This window comes from Talpa occidentalis, unplaced genomic scaffold (assembly GCF_014898055.3).
Source record: "Talpa occidentalis isolate TD23 unplaced genomic scaffold, MPIMG_talOcc4v2.1 talOcc4.2, whole genome shotgun sequence".
Taxonomy (NCBI): Eukaryota; Metazoa; Chordata; class Mammalia; order Eulipotyphla; family Talpidae; genus Talpa; species Talpa occidentalis.
The window spans coordinates 75,511,533-75,529,125 of record NW_023602073.1 but is presented as its reverse complement, the minus strand read 5'-3'; the positions used below and the strand labels follow the sequence as shown (position 1 = coordinate 75,529,125).

The window sequence follows — 17,593 nt, the reverse complement described above, 5'->3', positions numbered from 1 at the left end:
TAGGGTGCCCTCTTCTGGAAGTCAGTGAATTGTGCCTTAAATATAAAAGAGTGTTTATGGTTCGTTAATGAAGTAGATGTCATTTATATAAAATTTTTGCCCTCATGAAAGATGCTTTGAATTAAGTAAAATTCAAGTAAACAGATCTTTTTTAACAAATGTAATTGATGTCATAACTCTTCTAATTCTAGAATTACACTGATATGGGATTGCATACTCCCTTCTCTCTACGTCCCTAAACCTTTCTCACCCCCAAACAAATAATTCACTCTCTCTCTAGAGAATGTAGCCTAGTTCTGGGAGCAAAAACAAGGAGAAAACCACAGAACTGCATATTTTTTGCACCAGAAGTTGTATTTTATGATCTAGTAATAATAAATTCAGAGAAAAGAAAGAAGGGAAGTTGTCACAAAGGAAAGTATATTTGAAGATTACACAAAGTAGGTATAAGGATTAGGTAGGAAAGGAGTAATGGTTGGTTTTCTAAATACCAGCGATATCTTGCATCCATTTCACATGTCAAATATTTTTTCATGTAAAAAGTGGCCATAGTTAGCCTTTTTTATATTTCAAGAAGAATCAAAAGAAATTTTCTGGACTCACTTAAAAATCAATATATAAATTCTTAGGATGGCTCTCTGCAGTTGAGAACTCTTAGTTTCATCACCCTGATTTTCAAGTACTGTTATGTTATTCAGTTAAAACAGTCTCATTATCTAGGAAGCAGTCTTTATCCTCTAAAAGCATTGTTTATGTAGTTTATTACTCTCAATTGGTTATGATACATGTATTTTATCTTTAAGGCCTACCGAGCAGCAATGCAGACCCAGTGGAGCTGGATTTTGCAGCTCTGCCAGTGTGTGGAGCAGCACATAAAGGAGAACACTGCATATTTTGAGGTATGTCGATGCAGTCACAACTTCAGTGCATGGTATTATAATTTTGGCTAACAGAAAAGAACTCCATAATTTATTGTTAAGGTATACATTTGTAATGTATAAGGTAAATAAAATGATTTTTTTTGTAGGCTATAAGGGATATAAATCCTATTGGATAGATTGGAAGCATTCTATTAAAGAGGAAGTCCTTTAGAAAGCCCATTAAAATGGTAGAAAATATTTTATAAATAAGTCTCTTCTTATTAAGTAAATATTTTTATGACAAAGATTTTTTCTGATTCTTCAGAAGTTTAAAAGTATTCTTGGAATTTCATTCCTAATTAAGAATTGTTTGGACTTCAAAGTAAAACAGACATTGAATCAAAGTAACATAGGGCCAGAACACAATATAGACATACTTTGGGCACTAATATTCACTAATTATATAGGTTCAAAAGTTAATTGTTTGGTTAAAGGAAGGATGCTATTAAGTTGTTTGTGATTTTAGTCTCTCTCATTAAGAGGCTACAAAGGGCTCTGGTTTTCAAACTCAGCAACTCTGGGCTTTACTGGCATTTAATATACTTTAATTACTATTCAGAATTTTTCTGTAGTTTTTCAGTGATGCCAAAGAAGCCACCGATTACTTACGGAATCTAAAGGATGCCATTCAGCGGAAATATAGCTGTGATAGATCAAGCAGCATTCACAAACTGGAAGACCTTGTTCAGGAATCAATGGTACTAAGCTTTCATCAGCAATGTAAAATGGGGATTAGATTAGTGTTTTATTGTATTTTATATGTTCAGAACTTTATATTTTATCAGTCATCTTATTTCCACCTCATTCAATCAAGCATTTAATACGCAGTTTTAATATTTTTTGGTAACAAGTACAATAAAAGTATTTTTTATGTGACAGCTTTAAAATTTTAAAATGCTTTCACAGTGTCCTTTGTATGTGTTTGTTTAGTAGTCTATTCCACAAATACTTGTTAGATACAGCCTTCTTTTTGATGTTGGAGATAGAGCAGTGAATAAAACAGATAAAAATCCCTAACTTGTTGGGGCCAAGTGGGTGGTGGATGGTGACTGCACAGTTATTAGTGAATTTGGTGAGAAAACATAATCTTGGAACCTATATAGTCTTCTAAACTAATGTTACCTCAATTTACCAAAATAGTAAAAAGAAAAAAAGAATTCTTGCCCTGTGGTACTTACAGGCTATGGGAGGGAATAGACAATACCCATGGCAGATAAGTATCAATACATTTAGTATGTCAGACAGTGATCAATACTAACAAGGGAAAAACAAGCTAACAAAACAAGGTTAGAGGGATGCAAAAGTGGGTGGGGAGGGATTGATAGTTTAGACCAAATGGCCAGGGACTAGATGGGATAAAGTTACATTTATGTAAAGTCCCATAAGAATTAAGTATCAATCTTTTATTTTTTAAAATCATTGCTATTTATTACTCAGGAAGAGAAAGAAGAACTTCTGCAATATAAAAGCACGGTGGCAAGCCTGATGGGGAGAGCAAAAACAATAATTCAGCTGAAGCCAAGGAATCCTGACTGTCCACTCAAAACTTCTATTCCTATCAAAGCCATTTGTGACTACAGACAAATTGAAGTAGGCACTTATAATTCATAGCAACAAACCAGTTTCTGTCATTATTCATGTATTTAAAGTAAAATATTATTGCTTAGTAAAAATTTTTCTACCTCAGAATAACAGAATAACAAATTTTTCTACCCCTGACATTGCATGTGGATAAAGACTACTTCACAGTCATTTGATTTGCTAATTCTGTTCTATATTTTAAACCAGATAACCATTTTCAAAGACGATGAATGTATTTTGGCCAACAACTCTCATCGTGCTAAATGGAAAGTCATCAGCCCCACTGGGAATGAGGCTATGGTCCCGTCTGTGTGCTTCACAGTTCCTCCACTAAACAAAGAAGCGGTTGACTTTGCAAACAGGTTTGTGTGCATTAGCCAAAAAGCTGTTTTTGAAGGCTCACTCAACTAATACTTTGTCAAGGCCCACAGGATTAGAAGGATCTAAAACTAGTAAACATGGAATATTCCCCCCTCCCAACAAAAAAGTAAAATTGTAACATGTTTTCAGAGGGAGTGAAAAGACTCAGTCCATGTTTTCTTTAACGTATTGCAGAATAGAGCAGCAATATCAGAATGTCCTGACTCTCTGGCATGAATCTCATATAAACATGAAGAGTGTGGTATCCTGGCATTATCTTGTCAATGAAATTGATAGAATTCGTGCCAGCAATGTGGCTTCTGTAAGTATAAATCTACAACTAAATCTAATCTGTCCAAAAGTGTGGGACACCTTATCATGAGGGGTGGAGTTTCCATTTACAATAAAATAGGAGGAGCACAGTAGATCCATGCTATTACTAATTCATCGGATGTTTTTTATGTGCCTGCTGTATACAAGGCCCCTTCTAAGAATTGGCAGAACCTGGAGATTAAGTATTTCAATGCTTACATTTGAGAGGGAAGCAAGATGTATGTCTTGCTTTTTCTTGCCTTTTGAAATTGGAAATTAAAATGAAATTGTTAATGAAGAAAATGTTTCAAATGGTTCTTCTATTCATGACTGTTACTATAAATGGGCAAAAAGCATGAGATCAACCTGAGATCCAGCACATTGAAATTTAACTCTTAGTACTGAAATCACTTAATTACACTCATTGTTGGTCTTTCATAGATAAAGACAATGTTACCTGGTGAACATCAGCAAGTTCTGAGTAATCTACAGTCTCGTTTTGATGATTTTCTGGAAGATAGCCAGGAATCCCAAATATTTTCTGGCTCTGATATAACACAACTGGAAAAGGAGGTTAATGTATGTAAGCAGTATTACCAAGAACTTCTTAAATCTGCTGAAAGAGGTAAAGCATGGGAACCCTTATCTTTTTTCCCCCATAGCTGTTTAATCCAGGCTATTTCTGCTAAGTGAGAACCTCAGTTTTAGGCACATTGTATCAGTCAGCTTATATATGTAGACACTTGTGTGAGCATTGAAAACATCTTTAAGATAGAAAGATCAAGGAGACATCATTTATTTCTAAATGACTAGTTAAAATGATACCAACCAAATAGTGTGATAGTTGATGAGTTCTTAATGCATCTGCTTTTCAACAGTTGTATGATTTTGCAATGTAATAATCAGAATGACAATCTTTTTGTTTCAGAAAGATTGAGTTATATTTCCATGTACCAAATTTGGAGTTTTTTTTTTTTTTTAAGTCTTAATATTTTAAAGACAGCAAAATTAGATTCACAGCAAAATTGAGAGGAAGATGCAGAAATTTCTAATTATCAGACTTGGACTTGGGCCTTAAAGGAAAACATATTGTATAGTTAACTTTTGTTAAATATGAATTTAATTTTGAACTCTTATGATACTATGTAGAGGCAAAAATTGTATTAATAATAATAAACAAGCTTCTTTTAAACATCATATTTACTTTCACAGAGGAGCAAGAAGAGTCAGTTTATAATCTCTATATCTCTGAAGTTCGAAACATTAGACTTCGATTAGAAACCTGTGAGGATCGGTTAATTAGACAGATTCGAACTCCACTGGAAAGAGATGATTTGCACGAGAGTGTATTCAGAATCACAGAGCAGGAGGTGAGATTTATAAATATGACAAAAACTAACTTAAGGTAAATTACTGTCTCTCAGTGACCTCATTGTTAACTCTTGTGACTTCTTATACTCAGCTTTGCCTGGTGTTCATTTTGTGAGGTCAGATTATACTTTTATTGCTGATTGTAAATAAAGTACGAATCTATAATTCTGGTCTACCTCTGAGTCAGGTAAAAACACAGGACCAGGTACTCTTACCCACAATGATGGAAACTATAAGGGCTTCTTATAGTGAAAATCATACATTTGTGATGACCTGCTATGTGCAAAAATATATAGTTGTTTGGGCCTCAGGATATGGGCATTAAGGGAATTATTGATTATAAACTTAGTTTTATTATTTATAAAGCTTAGTTTTAGTATTACAACTTTGCTCTGGTTATTAATTATAGAAGTTAGTTTCTTTGATTAAAAAAAGTAAAGAATGTGTAGATTTTTAGGTCAAAGATCATAATAAAATAGATGTTTTAAAATTATTTTAAGTAAAAAAAAATTTGGGATGATAACCTAATACTACTATGTTTGTTCTCTGTTTTATAGAAATTAAGGAAAGAGCTAGAGAGACTTAAGGATGATTTGGGAACAATCACAAATAAATGTGAAGAATTTTTTAGTCAAGCAGTAGCCTCTCCATCAGCTCCTACCTTACGATCTGAACTCAGTGTGGTCATTCAGAGCATGAACCAAGTCTACTCTATGTCTTCCACTTACATAGATAAGTATGTAACCATTCTTGTAATATAAATTAACTTCATACAGCTGTCAAACTTTCATATAGATGCTATTTATTCATGATACGAATATTAATACTTTTACTTTGTCATAATAGCAAATATATTTAAATATTTGTCTATATTTCTGATGTCTCTTTATGTGAAAGAAAATGTGTCTCAGAGATTAGGGCCAAATGTATCATCTTCCCACATTTTGCTGTAGTTTATTGGTAGCTCAACTGTGCTCTGTAGGGTTTTCTTCTCAGGGTTGTCCTCAATGAGGTTTGAAAGAAGACCATCCTATGTTGGAATCTATTGCTAAATACCATGTGGGGCATAGCTGGGGTTGGGACACATGATGTCTAATAAGAAGAGAGTTATCTGAATGTTAATCTTATTAATCTGACACAAATAGGTTTCCAAGATGAAAAACACGTTAACTCATGTTCCATGATAGTGCTTGAGGATTATGTAACAGGAAAATAAATGTTAACCAATAGGAGTCTAATTTTCTTACTTAGGTTGAAAACAGTTAATTTGGTGTTAAAAAACACTCAAGCTGCAGAATCTCTCGTAAAACTCTATGAAACTAAACTGTGTGAAGAGGAAGCAGTTATAGCTGATAAGAATAATATTGAGAATCTAATAAGTACTTTAAAGGTAAGAATCTTCCAGATATTTTTCAAAGTCATATTCTAGAAGTATTTCTCTAGCATTTAGATCTTTAAACATCAACCTTTAAGTATCTTAATTTGAATACATTTATATTCATTCCATTGCATATCAGTATATAACCATAGCTTCCTTTAAGTATGTTCAGTCATTTTCAGTTTGAGGAAAGTTCTTTTCATTTAAAGTTTGAATCTTTTTGTGGCAGTGGTTTTTCACAATTACTTCATGCTGTCAGTAAAAGGAGTTGAAGCTAAAAGTTCAATTGTTTGTAATAGATTATCTTGCTGAAGTTATTTTAACAAGTCAAGAGGGTAAGTAGAAGGATTAACCTAAGAAAAGACAAAATGATGGCTGTACTGATAGGTATCTGTTCTTCTATTTTATTAAGCCCTCAGTAAAGCTGTTGAAAAACACTTGTGAAAAGCTATCTCAGTGAATTTTAATCATGTATTCATCTTTAAAAAATAAGATTAGAAGGCTTAAAAATAATTGTTCAAAAAGGCAAAGTTAGCAAAATTGTTTATGGAATATATTTTGTTTCATTGATATGCAAATTCTATTAGGTTGAACTTTATAAAAATTTTTAGATCAAAGTATAGTCAAATTTTGTCAATTTCGTAAATTTCAACATAATATTATTTTTACATATGTAAGATATTTTTTCCTTTATCTGATTTTATATGTTATTTTTTAAATTATAAAATGAGAGAAGTGATTTGTCTTTTAAGTAGTTGACACATTTTTATAACTTTCACCATTACTTTTTTTTAGCAATGGCGATCTGAGGTAGATGAAAAAAGAGAGGTATTCCATGCATTAGAGGATGAGTTGCAGAAAGCTAAAACCATCAGTGATGAAATGTTTAAAACATACAAAGAACGGGATCTGGATTTTGACTGGCACAAAGAAAAAGCAGATCAATTAGTTGAAAGGTGGCAAAATGTTCATGTTCAGATTGACAACAGGTTAGTACCTTTTTTTAGTTTGTATTAGCACAGATTTTATGTCTGTCTAGTCTTCTAGGTAAAATCTAAACTTCAGCTGTTTTTATATCTATATATAGTTAGTTTCACAGTTAACTTCCATTTATAGTAATCCTAATTGCAAGAACTCTAATTGCATTTCTTTATTATATGTGATCTTTAGCATACATTTAACTTCAAAGTAAGTATTTTTCAACTTTGTGTTATTTAGATTACCGCTATATACTGGCATTTGTAGAGTTAATCTACTTGCCTTTTCTGATAGTAAAAACAATATATTTCTATAATTATAACCAACTTACAATATGCAAATAACCAACACTCAATAAGCATGTGGATCATACTTTTAATAGGGTTAGATTTAACAGTTTCCCAGACCTAAGAGGTGAAAAGAAATTGAGGTAAACTGATGTTCATTGTAATTGAAGATGAAAGCTTGTAATAATTTGCCTTGTGACTGAAATTTTAAAAAAGGGAAAGGTAATAAGATGGCTTAGGACTCATCTTAAAGAAATGGAAGAGTGTACCTTCTCATTCATTTTCATGTTTATGTTGATAATAAATAAATGCTTTTATGATATAGGACTATTTCTGAGAGGTAAAGTTATGTTCAAATATATAATTTCTCATCTCAGTAAAATATATGAATACACTTAAAATAGTAGTTTAAATTATTGAAACTGAAGTATTTAACCAAAGCCCTTGAAAAGTACAGTGAATCTATATTGAACCATTCACTGAACTATTTGAAAAGTGAACTGCCATTTGATGTAAGCTGTAGATATTTAAGACATGATGATTGATAATAAATATGCTTAATTTTCCAATTTTTCTGCTTTTTAGTTTTAGTTTCTTAGGTTTGTCCCTGGAGTAATCATTGCTACTAAATTGCATAATTCCAGGAGCAAAAATTTGTATTAAATACATACCAGAATGGAATGCCCTTGAAATATGCCCTCGGATGCTATAGCCTTGAATTCTTACACTACCCCTTTTGTTAAGTTCAGTGCATTGTAGTACAGGTTTTTTTTTTTTTTTTTTCTCCCTTTTTCTCAACACCTTACAGCTTCCTAATGAATACTGTTGGAAACCATGACTGTTCTGTTATTCTCTTAGGTTACGGGACTTGGAAGGCATTGGCAAATCACTGAAATACTACAGAGACACCTATCATCCTTTAGATGACTGGATACAGCAAGTTGAAACTACTCAGAGAAAGATTCAAGAAAATCAGCCTGAAAATAGTAAAACCCTAGCAACACAGTTGAATCAACAGAAGGTATGTAAATGAAATTCCTTTCACTAAGGTTGTGTCTGCATTTGGTCAGTCATGACCCTTATCTTCCTTTCCCTTGTTAAAAAGAAAAATCAGCAACTATTTCAAAGGAAGTGGGAAGTAAATCATAAATGTTAAAATTCTGTAGCCAAACCTTTATATGTCCCTTACTTTGATTTCTTGGAAGAAATTTAAAAGCATAAGGATTAAGAAAGTAGCATATTGGGACAGTTTTCAAATTCCTAATGATCACTTAGTTTTAGTTATGGAAATCTATTTGGTAATTATGGCCAGAATAGTTTTAGTGGATCCTAAATAAATAAAAATTGTTAGTGGTAGAAAGTTAAACAACTGTATTTGAGAGACAATTGAATGATTTTGTCCCATCTTGAGAAACTGTAATTCTAGCTCTGTTTTGATCAAGAATATATGGGGATCAAAAACTTTAAGTCTGCTTTTAATAATTCCTAGGGAGTTCTCCAATTTCTACTATAGAAGTTCTGTGTGGCCTCCCCCTCTCCCATAACCCAGGTCACTTATGTGATGACATGGAAGTTTGTAATTTACTCATAAGGCAAATTCCATATTAAATGCAAAAGGCTAAGGAGTTATACTATTAAGTGATATGGATATTGATTAAATCTTGATTATCTTAAGTAGATAAATACCATAGAGTTCCTTGTTGTTTTTTTTCTAAAACTATTGTCTTCTTAGATGCTGGTATCTGAAATAGAAATGAAACAGAGCAAAATGGATGAATGTCAAAAATATGCAGAACAGTATTCAACTACAGTGAAGGTAAGATGACTCAGTTACTTGTGTCATATTTAATATTCAGTTATGGGATTCCACATTGCACTTTTAAGGTCTTTGAAAGTCATTTCACTATGTTAAAAAATGAAAGTAGACACTTCACTAATAAGTCTTTGTGAAACCTGAGTAACATGACTGACCCTAGTTTGTTCATTTTCTCAAAGCCACACACCTGTGCAGTGCACGTGTCCTCCCCTCCTGCTTCACCGCCCCCCGCCCCCACTGCCACGCCACCGCCACCAGAATAAATGCGTTGTATGAAATTGTTTTCTTATTTTGCTGGAGAGTTCACCCTCCCTCCACTCTTTCCCTTCTTCCCTCCCTTTTCTTTTTCTGTTTAACTTTGAAAGAGTATTCGTGGAAGAATTTCTAACTTCTCAAATTAGGGGACATTTCCTATGCTTTTGGAAGTCTTTCACAATTCCTCAGCTTTAGCCATCCAGATCCACAAAAAGCCTGAAAGTGAGAAGCATGTTTTAACAAAGTACTTCCATGAGCTTCTAAAGAGACTTAGGAACTTTCCTGCCACCCCTAAATGTTTCTTATTTTATCACCACTCTGGAAAATCACAGGATTGAATCAATTCTTAAAAATTAGTTTTGCAGGGCCTCCCCAGTGGCACAGCGGTTGAGCGCTGGGTTGCCAAGCTGCCCGCAGCCTCTGCAGTGCTGGTTCGATCCCCGGCTGCTCCCTGGCCACGGGAGGAGGGTCCCACATGGCACAAAGACCTCTCCTGCCGCCCTCTGCTCCCCTCAGCAGTGTGCTTCCTTCCTTCTGCCTGCTCTGCTCCCGCTCTGGCTCTGGTGAATTCTCTCACCCTCCTGCGCTTCTGACTGTACCCAGTGCTTGTATTAAAAAAAAAAAAAATAGTTTTGCAATATTTTCTTTATTTAAGGTTAGTCAAACTAGATTGTATTTATGCCAAACCACTGTAGAATGACGCTTTAGTACTATGTTTTAATTAATTTAATCATATTGACTCCTTTATACAGGACTATGAATTACAAACAATGACCTACCGGGCCATGGTAGATTCACAACAGAAATCTCCAGTGAAACGCCGAAGGATGCAGAGCTCTGCAGATCTTATTATTCAAGAGGTAATAAAAATACAAGAGTGGGGAGGGGATATAAAAGAGATAAAAATACTTTAAATAAATTATATGTTTATTTTTGTTGTGTTAAAGCATACGTAATAGAAAAATTATAGTTTTAACCATTTTAATTCAGTGGCTTTGAGTTTATTCAAAGTTCATTGTCAAATTCCAGATTTTTTTCATCATCCCAAGAAAAAGCTCTCTACCTATAAGATTTTGTTAGAGCTTTAAAAGAGGGTTTGAGACTCTTTATTCAAGATTTTTGTAGTGAATAATGAATGTGCTTCATGATTACTTTTAGATGAAAATTTTCATTTGGTATAGTTTGCACAACCATGATGATAAGCTCATTTCTACTTAGTTACCAACAATGGAGAGCTGTGTTCCTTACTTTGAAAATCTAGTTAATATTGTAACATTACTAAGTGTTCATTAAACTCACGTAGGGGGATTGAAGATAATATTTTTATTGTTTTTTTTTCTTTCCTATAGTTCATGGACCTTAGAACCCGGTATACTGCTCTGGTCACCCTCATGACACAATATATTAAATTTGCTGGTGACTCATTGAAAAGACTGGAAGAGGAGGAGGTAACCTTTAACAGGAAACAACTAACTAAAAAAGAACTAAATATAAACAGGAACTACATAGAGCATGGTTAGAGAAAACAAAAAGGTTTTATAATAAAGTTACATGATATGTATGTTTTAATTCTAAAACTGCAATGAAAAAGAGTAGGGGGCTAGGATTTTTGGTTTATTTTTAAGATCATATCACACTGAAAAACCCTTTTTGTTTTCTCTGTGAGACTCTAGCATGATAGGGTTAATGTCTTATATGGTTCTATTTCAATTATGAAATGTTGGCAGATTGGCAGAATTTTTTTCAGTTTTCTCACAGTTGAGAAGTAAATTTTTTTGAAGTATATTTGCTACCGTTGTGATGTGTATAGAAATACTATACAAACATACTTGTTTTGTGTATTTTAAATTAATTTATATCTTTAAGGATTTAAAACACAAGAGCTAATAGTTTAGTAGTAAAGTACAAAATATAATGCTAGTTTTAAAGAACTGTGTTTTTATTTTTTGTCAAAAATGTTAAGACCTGTTCAAATATTATGTTAATTTGGGGGATTTTGTGACTTTGCTTCTACATTAACACACACATATATATATATATATATATATATATATATATATTTAGAATAGAAAGGAGTTATTTTTGAAAAATGCATTGTCATAAAAGCTCCTATGTCTAATTTTGAAGGGATTGTGCTATGCTCTGTTATCTTGATATACTTTCAGTTCCTCACTTGCGAACAGACCAAAATAGTAGACTGAATTCTGTAATAAATAAATTGGGGGCATTAGCCATTTTAAATTATAGATTATTGTTGAAATACTGAAGATGATTGTATTTAGTATATAATGAGAGAACCAAAATGGTAATGTCAAATATAGGTTAACTTATAGTCTCTAAAAATGTGACTGTTTTTGTAAACTATTTTAGTCTGTTCAGAGTTAACAGTGTTCTGCAACTAAACCACTAACATAGCTAATTGTAAGACTTTCTACCTAGCTTCTTTTTGTGCTTAGAAGAGAAGAGAATATTTGTGACCATCCAAATAATTAGTCTATACCTCTCATCTGTGAAAGAAAGAACACCCATAAATTTTGCTTTTTTAATTTTTGAGAGATCTGATTCCATTTTAAATAGTATACAGGTCATTAAATTGCACATTTAGTAGCTAAATGAAAGATAACAATTTATTTTCTGTCCTTATAGTATGTATCCAATTGCATACATAAGAGCCACTTTGCTCAATTCATTTGATGAGGTAGGATACTAAAGTTTATAGAACCAAGAGATTTCAAAAAACCTGAAATATATACTATTATGTTTGTCATCCTTTGAAAGGTGAAATATTTATAGTGAATCGAAAGTCAAAACAACAATGTATGGAAGACCATGCAAAGACTATCATTAAAAATAGTTTTTAATAGATTTTAACAATCCTCATTTTAAATTTGCCACTTAAAAATGAAATTAATGTAATGTCTTATAAGAGATATGTAACTGAGTTTTCAGACTCAAGGCAGTTAATATTTTTGACACTTAGTCTGTGAAGATCCACAAGAGAAACTTTAGTTTACAAGTAGAATTTCCTATAATAAACATATAGTCAGAGAGGGATATGCATTAATTTCAAAAGATAATACCAAGCTAAAGAAATGTTAATAAAATATTTGTAATAGATATTAGATGAATAGAGATCATCTATTATGAGCTATACTTTTTAGAGCAAGATATATTACATATTAATTGCTAAGATTAAAGGCAATTTATCTTTTAGGGATCATATAGAGAAAACTTGAGGAAGTTATTTTTATGCAAGTAAGTTTGAGATCTACCAGGAATCAAATCAGCAATGAGACTAAATTATTTAGAATAATTTTTCTAGTGTTTTCTGAAAAGTGAGAGTTACCTAGACACTGTGAGATTATTAAAATCACTTCAGGATACTGAGGGTTCAATAACAAATATTTTTTCCTGAGAGAATTTTCTTGCTTTTTATTTCAGAACATGATTTTAAAAAAGGCTGAAAGCCTCTTAGCACTAGCTAGTTTTTGGTTTTTTTTTAATTTATTTATTTATACAAGAACCAGGATACAGGCCAGATGTGTGGGAGGGCAAAAGGATTCACCAGAGACAGAGCAGGGAACAGAACAGTCAGACTGACGAAATATACTGCTGAGGGGAGCAGCAGGCCACACAGGAGAGGTCTGCTGCGCCATGTGGGACCCTCGCTGGCCGGCCGGGATCAAACCCATGCTGCAGAGGCTGCGGACAGCTTCACAGTGCAGTGCTCAACCGCCTGCGCCACCAGGGGAGGCCCAGCACTAGCTAAGTTTTAAAGGAGTTTTTATAAGGAAGACCCTTTTAGAAATCATCTTGAAATATCAAAAATTTAATATTTATGCAGATAAAATGCTTTTGTATCACTACGAGTTGACACTGAGAAGGAAATAGAACACTAAGGATTTTAAACTGTGATAAGATTTTTTTTAAATATGAATTCTTACTAAAAATCATATTTAACAAAAGAAACAACTGAAATTCTCATAAAAATGATTGGGAATCAAGAATTTAGAGGAAGTAAAGTAAGATATATGGCCTATAATACAGCTTTTTGAGATTCATCAAAATTTCTGCATGAAAAAAACCTGTATCTATAATAATATCTCTATTCCTATTTAAATTATATCTGATCATGATAATTTGGAATTGATAATATGAAACAAACAACCATATGGTATTACTAAAAAGAAATTAAAGTCTAATTATGAACCAGCACTGATCATGTAGTTCTGTAGTTAACAAAAAGTGTATACTTCCCAGCTAAGATGAGTCTATCATCAATGAAACAAAAAATTAATTTTTTTTCTATATATTGGATCTGAATTCCTAAGTATATTTTTATATTTACCGAATATCTTTATGTTTATGAAGTAGCTAAAGGTACTTGTCAAGGTGGATTCATATGAGGCATGTCATTAACAACAACCAAATCTGTGAGTATATGAAGCACATCTTTTCTAAAACCCCAGGGACTTGTAGCTGCCTTTGCATTAGCAATTCTGATTATTAAACATGTCATATATGATAGGTATAAATATTTGACTTTAGAAGCTATAAGTTTTTGTTCATTTTCTTTCTTTCCCATGTTAAATATTTTTTCCTGACTTTATTCTAGTTTTATAGTTTGTTTCTTTAACCATAAGATTGAGGGCTATAAATATCATTTTAAATTTCCACTGGGATAGATATTGGAAACTAAACTCTTTGAGGTCTTTCAATTCCCATACATGCTATGTTTTTCTCAGCTTGTTAGGAAAATTATTTAACCTCCCTATACCTTTATTTCCTCATCTGGGATCGTGCTATCTGTTTTAAAAGGTTCCTTCTTGCTATGAAGCTGTAAAGTACCAAGCTAACTTGTAAAACATAATTAATCCTGAGAGACCAAAAAAAAAAAAAAAAGAGAGAGAGAATTCTTTGGTTTACAATACCTTTTGTGAAGGGTTTTGTCTTCTCCTGTTGCTGACTCTCTGAAGCTTCCTCTCTGGAGAAGGTGATGCTGGTGGTGGTTGTGGTGTTGGTGATAGTGCTTGTTCTGCATCAGGGTTCACTTGTTTTTGTAAGTACTTTTATGAGTAAGTACTTTTGTTTCAGTTTTTTTAAAGATAAATTTGGATAGAACAGGTTTGACACTTTTAAACATCTCTTGTAGATTAAAAAGTGTAAGGAAACTTCTGAACATGGGGCATATTCAGATCTGCTTCAGCGCCAGAAGGCAACAATGATTGAAAATAGTAAACTTACTGGAAAAATCAGTGAATTGGAGCATATGGTTATGGAACTAAAGAAACAAAAATCTCAAGTAGAGGAAGAACTTCCAAAGGTCAAAGAAGCTGCACAAAATGAATTGAGGAAGCAGCAGAGGAATGTAGAAGACATCGCTCTGCAGAAAATCAAGGCAGAAAGTGAAGCCAAGCAGTACCGCAGGGAACTTGAGACCATCGTGAGAGAGAAGGAGGCTGCAGAGCGGGAGCTGGAGAGGGTGAGGCAGCTCACATCAGAGGCCGAGGCCAAGAGAGCAGCTGTGGAACAAAACCTCCTAAATTTCCGGAATCAGTTAGAGGAAAATACTTTCACCAGAAGAACCCTGGAAGATCATCTTAAAAAAAAAGATTTAAGTCTTAATGACTTAGAGCAACAAAAAAATAAGTTGATGGATGAATTAAGAAGGAAGAGAGACAATGAAGAAGAACTCTTGAAGCTGATAAAGCAGATGGAAAAAGATCTAACATGTCAAAAGCAGATAGCAGAGAAACAGTTGAAAGAAAAACAGAGAATTGAATTGGAAGCAAAAAGAAAAATAACTGAAATTCAGTATTCCTGTAGAGAAAATGCATTGCCAGCTTCTGTGATCATACCTGCCATGTCATGTAGAGGAACAGATCTTCAGAAAGAGCTGGACAAACAAAAAGCAGAAGAACTCAAACAGCAGGTAGATGAGCTAATGGTTGCTAATAGAAAGGCTGAAAAGGACATGAGAGAACTGAAGTATGAACTTAATGCCCTCCAACTTGAAAAAACATCTTCTGAAGAAAAGGCTCGTTTGCTAAAAGAAAAACTAGATGAAACAAATAATACACTAAGATGCCTTAAGTTAGAATTGGAGAGAAAAGTTCAGGTAGAAGAAGGGTATTCTCAACAACTTAGAGAACTGGGTAGGCAATTGAACCAAACCACCAATAAAGCCGAAGAAGTCATGCAAGAAGCTAATGATCTCAAGAAAATAAAGCATAATTATGAAATAGAACTGGAATCTCTTCAGCAGGAGAAAGGGAAACTGCAAAGGGAAGTTGACAGGATCACTAGGACACATGCTGTAGCTGAGAGGAATATTCAGCATTTGAATTCACAAGTTAATTGTTTTCAGGATGAGAAGGAAATCTCTAGGGAAAGATTACAATTTTGTCAGAGGAAATCAGATCATCTAAAAGAACAATTTGAGAAAAGCCATGCACAGCTGCTTCAAAATATTAAAGCCGAAAAAGAAAATAATGATAAAATCCAAAAACTTAATGAAGAATTGGAGAAAAGTAATGAGTGCTCAGAAATGCTGAAACGAAGAGTAGATGAACTTACTAGGCAAAATAATGAAACCAAATTAACAATGCAGCGCATTCAGGCAGAATCGGCGAATGTGGTTTTAGAAAAGCAAGCTATCCAGCAAAGATGTGAAGCACTGAAAATCCAGGCAGATGGTTTTAAAGATCAGTTACGCAACACAAATGAACACTTGCATAAACAGACAAAAACAGAACAGGATTTCCATAGAAAAATTAAATGCTTAGAAGATGACCTGGCCAAAAGTCAAAATTTAGTAAGTGAATTTAAGCAAAAATGTGACCAGCAGAACATTATCATCCAGAATACTGAGAAAGAAGTTCGAAATCTGAATGCTGAGCTGAATGCTTCCAAAGAGGAAAAGCGATTGGGAGAGCAGAAAGTACAGCTACAACAAGCTCAGGTGCAAGAATTAAATAACAGGTTGAAAAAGGTACAAGATGAACTACACTTAAAGACTATTGAGGAACAGATGACCCACAGAAAGATGGTTCTGTTTCAGGAAGAAGCTGATAAATTCAAACATTCGGCAGAGGAGTTTCGAAAAAAGATGGAAAAATTAATGGATTCCAAAGTCATCACTGAAAATGATATCTCATGTATTAAGCTTGACTTTGCATCTCTTCAGCAAGAAAATTGTAGAGCTCAAGAGAATGCTAAGGTCTGTGAAACAAATATTCGAGAACTTGAAAGACAGCTTCGACAATATCGTGAGCAGATGCAACAAGGGCACAATGTGGAAGCAAATCATTACCAGAAGTGTCGGAAACTTGAGGATGAGCTGATAGCCCAGAAACGGGAAGTTGAAAACCTGAAGCAAAAAATGGATCAACAGGTAAAAGAACATGAGCATCAATTACATTTGCTCCAGTGTGAAATCCAAAAGAAGAACCCAGCCAATGACTGTACTTTCAAAGCAGATTTTGAGATGGCAGTGAAGGAGTGTCAACACTCTGGAGACTTCTCTTCTAGGAATTTGGGGCAGCTCCACCCAACTACCAGGTGTTCTTTGTTTAGATGGACTAAAGAACCACAACAGTCAGAAGAAAAATGGCAGCACCGAGTTGTTGAACAAAAACCAAAGGAAGTCCAGTTCTGGCCATCAGGGACTCCACTTGAGAAAGAGAAAAATCAGCAGTGTTACTCTGAATATTTTTCTCAAACAAGCACTGAATTGCAGATAACTTTTGATGAGAAAAACCCTATTACAGGACTATCAGAACTAGAAAAGATGAGAGATCAAGCTCGGTACAGCTCCAGGCCACCTCTTACGTATCATGATGACAAATGTGAAATAGACCTGGTGAAGCTTTTGGCACCCTTAGAGGTATACTCTGGGTTCTGAAACCTTATGGGCTACCAAATGTCAGATTTCCTTTTTTGTCTCCTTTCTCTGCTAGGCTAACTTTTTAAGAATGATGTTGAATGTGATTGACTTTTTATGGTTCTGACAGAAATAGTGCCGTAACTTTTCTAGAGATTTACTTGAACCTGTACTGCAAATTACCAGTCTTTAATTCTTAAGTATTTGTGATTTAACACACAGATAATGTTTATATCTGTGGTATTCTGACAACGTAACTAGAGAAAACTAGAAAAAAAATAGAAAAACCAAGTAATTTCATTTCTGATGTATTCTGTGGACAAAATTCATCTCAGTTATTTTAAACTTACTATTTTAATATCTTCATTATCACTTAAATTACGAACTCTCTCCACTTATTACCTATTCCTGACTCCTCGTAGGTTTGAATTTTCTCTAATCTTTGTTATTCTA

The 17,593-nt window shown here is 33.6% G+C and overlaps 1 protein-coding gene across 18 annotated transcripts in view; it reads left to right on the top strand.

Moving 5' to 3' along the window:
- The window catches only part of DST (dystonin), a 415,236-nt gene that overhangs the window by 263,469 nt on the left and 134,174 nt on the right, over positions 1-17,593 (top strand). For 17 of the 18 annotated variants that reach the window (XM_037519891.1, XM_054698893.1, XM_037519898.1 and 14 more), the window contains 14 exons: positions 804-899; positions 1,493-1,618; positions 2,358-2,510; positions 2,709-2,863; positions 3,057-3,183; positions 3,615-3,798; positions 4,386-4,543; positions 5,102-5,280; positions 5,796-5,934; positions 6,718-6,911; positions 8,046-8,208; positions 8,920-9,003; positions 10,011-10,118; positions 10,608-10,706. In XM_037519891.1, the coding sequence (XP_037375788.1) occupies positions 804-899; positions 1,493-1,618; positions 2,358-2,510; positions 2,709-2,863; positions 3,057-3,183; positions 3,615-3,798; positions 4,386-4,543; positions 5,102-5,280; positions 5,796-5,934; positions 6,718-6,911; positions 8,046-8,208; positions 8,920-9,003; positions 10,011-10,118; positions 10,608-10,706 (1,965 nt within the window). Of the gene's footprint in view, positions 1-803; positions 900-1,492; positions 1,619-2,357; positions 2,511-2,708; positions 2,864-3,056; positions 3,184-3,614; positions 3,799-4,385; positions 4,544-5,101; positions 5,281-5,795; positions 5,935-6,717; positions 6,912-8,045; positions 8,209-8,919; positions 9,004-10,010; positions 10,119-10,607; positions 10,707-14,410; positions 17,144-17,593 lie in introns of all 18 variants that reach the window. The other variant, XM_037519901.2, reaches the window with a different exon arrangement.